This window comes from Sorghum bicolor, chromosome 10, assembly GCF_000003195.3.
Source record: "Sorghum bicolor cultivar BTx623 chromosome 10, Sorghum_bicolor_NCBIv3, whole genome shotgun sequence".
NCBI classification, from domain to species: domain Eukaryota; kingdom Viridiplantae; phylum Streptophyta; class Magnoliopsida; order Poales; family Poaceae; genus Sorghum; species Sorghum bicolor.
The window spans coordinates 13,310,784-13,316,145 of record NC_012879.2 but is presented as its reverse complement, the minus strand read 5'-3'; the positions used below and the strand labels follow the sequence as shown (position 1 = coordinate 13,316,145).

The following is a 5,362-nucleotide window of genomic DNA, read 5'->3' as shown; positions in this document are numbered from 1 at the left end:
TGAGTATGCATTCAGCTATATGACTAAGAGTCCTATGTGCTCTGAAAACAATATGCCTTATATGCTTATATTTCATTTTATGTGGTTCACTTGTCAGGCCCTCCTACCATTTGGGATATTGAACTGTAAACTGACCCATCTAAAGTTTAGGATGCTAGAATTTCCTGGACCCTGAAATATTTTTATTTATTCTGCATTGTTAATCAATACTAATAATTTGGAATTTCCCTTATAGAAGTTCACAGAGAACTAATTATTATTATTCTGCTAATCATTGCTAATAATCATGCTAAAATCTTGTATCATGATTTTGAAGTTTGGCATATGAGCTATCAATATTTTGTTTCCATTAGTGCCGTACTTGGCTCCAAATCTTACATCTTCTCTTCAATTTCCCATTTCAGTTGAAAGCTCTAGAGGAGACCTGCTATGTCGAATCATCAAGACATTACATCCAGTCCCCAGCTAACTCTCAACATTCAATGTCTGCCGTGGTAACTTCTGGAGTGCCTCCTGAGACGCAGATGCACATGCTAGTGTCACTTCTCCATCATCTCCTTTCTACAGTGCCACCATCTGCTGCTCAATCTGAAGCAATTCATGCATGGTTAGCTGGACTTGTTGGATCTCTAACCTTGGGTGGAGAAGAGACTTCCTGCAGCTTTTCTGACAAAGTTTTTGGCAATCCCAAAGGAAGCTGCCAAGGCACAGTTGAAATCAGTGGAGTTGCTGAAGAAGATGCTAAAGTTGCCATAGCTGCCAAGACAAAGAAAGATGCTGTCGAGAAACCTGATCAGGAAGAACTGGGAACTGGTGGTGCCAAGAAGCCTGCTGAGAACTTGGGTGAAGAAGAGACTTCCTGCAGCTTTTCTGACAGAGTTTTTGGCAATCTCAAAGTAAGCTGCCAAGGCACAGCTGAAATCAGTGGAGTTGCTGAAGAAGATGCTGAAGTTGCCATAGCTGCCAAGACAAAGAAAACTGCAGCCAAGAAACCTAGTCAGGAAGGAGGATCGGAACTAGGAAGTGGTGGTGCCAACAAAGATGCTGAAGTTGCCATAGCTACCAAGACAAAGAAAGCTGATGCCGAGAAACTTGATCAGGAATAACTGGGAACTGGTGGAGCCAAGAAACCTGCTGAGAAGAAAGCTGCTGGGAAGAAAGCTCCTAAGACGAATCTTGCTTCGTCTCGCCGGTCCTCGAGGTTGACGGTGCTCAAAACCAAGGCAAGGCAGTGAAAAGCTATGTTGCTTTGGAGAATGCATCAAGTTAAAAGTCTCCAGCTAAGAAGAGGCAAATCAAAAACATGTGATGGTGATATGTGAATCATAAACTTTGATGTCTTGTACATAATTGTCTTTTGGTCTCTAGTGGGCAGTGGCCTCTGGCTGCTTGAACAATGCCGAGCCTGATGATGAAGTGTAGAAGTGATCTCCTGGTGAACCTGAAGACTGATACTCTAGCTTCTGCTTTTCTCCTGGGTCATCTGTTTGGCCTTGCTCTGTGTGTAATAGGCTGCTACGTAGCTCTGTCTGGGCTTTGATCCCAGGGTCTCTTCTTTTGTGGTACTAGCTTTTGCTCTGAGTAGTGTCCCGTATGGCTTTATCCTGTTAGCTGGTTGTGAGTCTGCTACTCCTGGCATGTCTGTACTAGGTTCCTAAAACAGTCTGAAAAAACTGCTTGTATAGATGCTGTCTTGGAGCGCATAAAATCGTAATGGGTACCCGTAAACTCACGTAAAATGGTTTCACCGCTTGCTCTGCTTTCTGTGCATTAGTAGCATACAGGGTGTCGATTGATTTTGCTGTGGCCTGCCATGTCCGCTTGGAGTGGAAAATGTTGTTCTTGGCCTCTTGTTTCGATTAGCACGAAAGACTTGACTTTTTGGTTGGGAAATTTCTTGTGTTAGTAGTCTACGTAGTCGGGCGTTGGCCTAGAAATCTTGAAGTAGAGCTTTCACATGAGATGCTTATTGGCTAGTTTGCTTGTTTGATCTTGTATTTGCTAGTTTCTTGTTTGATCACGGGCGTTGACCTCTGGTTTATTGGTTGGTTTGCTTGTTTGATCAACAGGTGTTGGCCTGGAACACCAGTAGCTTTTGGATCAAAAGGGAATTATTAAAATGTTGCCATATATTTAGCAAGTTAAGGACATTGTTCTCCAATGATTACTTTTGAGATATATAAGTAGTCGATGGAGTACTTTTCCCACTTGGATTTATTGAACAACCTTACATTTAGCAAGTTAAGGACATTGTTCCTTAGTGATTACTTTTGAGAGATCTAATTAGTTGACAGAGTACTTTCCCCTTATCCCACTAGTTTCCGTACTTTTAAGACATCTCAAAGAAGTAGTCGGTCAAGCCCAAAAGAGTTGGTCATTTCTGCACATTGCATCAACAGAAGCACAACTAGAATTTTAAAGATCATTTAGAACAACAATCAGTTTTTTTAATTTTAGGGACGAGCCCCCGTCTATTAGCCATGTCAATAGACCATGTAACATTTACATCGTAATAGATGGTACTCACCATCTCCAAAACAGGTTTAGCACAGTTGCCACTAGCTTACTAAGTAAAAGGAGAAGGGACCTGACGTCCACCAGCTTACAACCCGAACAAAACTTAGACCTTCAACACCAGGGTCTTGACTTCCCACCAAGGAACAACGCCTTTGTTTATCTCCAATGAAGCCAGAATTCTTGAGAAGTCACCTCCAATATCATTGCTTTCTTCAGCAGTAAGGAAGCTTTTTTACCCATACTCCTCCATGTGATTATCTGAAAACACAAATCATTTCTAAGTTTCCAAATACTCCAAAGTGTTGCAGAAGTACACATATTCAAAACACCATTCCGTTTATTACTAAGCCAAAAATTTCCTATTGAATCTAAGTACTCTTTGACAGAATAGACCAAGTCTGTTTAGCAATAACACATTCAAAGAATATGTGGTTGATTGTTTCTGGTTCTTTACAGAACAAGCAAGAAGGACCATCCACCTTTTTCGGCTTACTAAGATTGTCCCTAGTTAGTAACTTGTTCTTTTCCCTCTCCACCCAGCAATCCTCTATAACATTTTATCTACTACGGGTTGGAGATCTTCCCTCTTTAATTTCTCAAGATGTAGAGGTACTCCTAAGTACTTTAAAGGAAAATGAACAACAGGGCAATTAAAAATACCAGTAACTCTACTAGTTTCTGAGTCTTCTAAGTTTAAAGTAATTATCTTACTTTTATGAAAGTTCACACAGCTGCTTCTAATGATCAGGTCGCTCATTGTCATCTCCATCGAGTTCTAGAAGCGCGAGATGGTGATATGCAATCTTGGCAGCATTCATCTCCGCTTGTTTCTTGCTTGTCCTGGGCTCTCCCTCAAAAATTTCACATTTGATTTGAACGCTTGATTTATATGCAGTGGAATATTCTTTGTTAGTTGGAACTGTATTGTAAACAGGCAATAATATGCCTTCTTTTTGAGCGATTTCTTGTATGAAATTCTTGTAAGACAATGATGGAATCTGAAAAAAGAGAGAAATTTCATCAGATTGAAATGAACGTAGATTGAAATGAAAATATTACCATAGATTGAAAAGAAAAGAAAAGAAAAGAAAAGAAAAGAAAAGAAAAGAAAGAAATGGACTAACCGTAGATTCCTGGGGTGGGATTGGGGGTAACAAATCCAAAGCAACTTCTGCAGCAGCAGCTTCAGCATCCTTCAATTTATAATATAATAACTCTGGCCTCCCAAATGTCTGCCCATCTATGGTTACTTCAGCATTGAAACGAGGTGCATGAGCTGGACCTTCCTGAATGAGTTTGTACAGAGGCGGCACCTTGCCTAGCTTCTGAGCATACACGGAAAGTTGGGTCTTGAAGTCAGTCTTGCTCTCTGCGTAAACACAACATGAGTTAGATAAAGGGGAAAAACATGTGCAAAGAAGGGAACCTACTACTGAAACTTGGTGTTTTATTAGATGGCCAATTTTGGTCGACCTGCTGCTTGATGACTGAAATGTGCCCCCAAATAAGACAGTATCCCATCAATCAAATTAAGGGTAAACTCCAAATAGCTGAAGTGCACATGTTTAAAATTCCATTTCTTTTGTTACTAAGCCAGAATTTCCCTACAGAGTCAATGTAATCACTTAGCTGGACATAAAAAATGCTAGAAAGAACAGTCCACATTTGTTTAGCAACAACACACTCGAAAAACAGGTGATTAACTCTTTCCTTTTCATTACAGAACAAACATGTGTCATCCTCTATTTTCTTCCTTTTTCCTAAATTATCTCTAGTTAGAATTTTGTTTCTACAGACTAACCAAAGAAAATAATTAACTCTGGGTGGAAGTTTAAGATTCCAAACTGAGGGCACTAAAATAGGCTTAATGCCTCTGAAGTTGATGATTCTATAAAGTGATTGGGAAGAATAAATGCCATTTGAGGTGAATTGCCAAACTAGAGCATCCTCCTCATCACTATAACTAATGGTAGAGGCTATCTGGTACACCTGATCCCAAATTTCCATCATATTTCATCTCCCATCCTTCTAAATAAAAGTGCATTTGAGATTTACACCATCCAAAGACGAGATATAAATTGGGATGCTAGCTAAACATATCCAGGTGGGGGAGAAACCTCTGGATTCAAGGATCTCAAACAAAAACTCGCAGCTTACTCTATCATAAGCCTTTTCATAATCAAGTTTTAGAATCACACCCCTTTTCTTATTTTTGTACAGACTATGGACTAACTCATGGGCACCAGAAAACATGAAAATTATGTCGGCAACAGGAAGTCAGGCGCTCACCGAACGGTTTTGACGAGTCCGCGAGACTGAGCAATGCAGCCCTGGCCGCGAGATTGTCCACTTCCTTCTTCGACGGCGTGCCCTCGCCCGCGCAGAACTTCTTCTCGTTCAGTGTCACGGTGGCGGTGAACACCGGCGAGTGTACGGGCCCCTCACAGGTATGCACGAACTCCGGCTTCGGACAATGCTTCTTCGAGCAGAGCGCGTGCAGCTCGGACTTGTACATTCTGGTGGGCGGAGATGTTCTGCTGGGGTGGGCGGAGATGCGCTTGCACCCGACGCGCGGTGGCTAGGCAGTCGTGGACACTTCCCGAAACTAATTGCATGCGGCAGATTTCCAAGAGCCTGACGGTTCCAATAATCGACTAGAAGGATAAAACACTACGCATCAGCAGATTTTAAAAACTCAGTCGTGGGAAGTGGAGCGTCGCATGGGCTATTGGAGGGGCAGTCGTGGGAAGTGGAGCGTGGGCGCGGCCGTCGAAAACAATTAAGGCAGTTTTCAGATTGACCATGCGGTTCCGCGGCAACCGGGGCATCTCCAATGGTTTGCCAT

At 41.9% G+C, this 5,362-nt stretch overlaps 1 protein-coding gene across 1 annotated transcript; it reads right to left on the bottom strand.

Annotated features, from left to right (window-relative positions):
* On the bottom strand, positions 3,255-5,032 carry LOC8073746 (double-stranded RNA-binding protein 1). Its single transcript, XM_002436839.1, has 3 exons — positions 4,807-5,032; positions 3,642-3,886; positions 3,255-3,515 (listed from the first exon to the last, which is right to left on the bottom strand). The coding sequence occupies exons 1-3, from the start codon at positions 5,030-5,032 to the stop codon at positions 3,255-3,257; spliced, it is 732 nt and encodes a 243-aa protein (XP_002436884.1).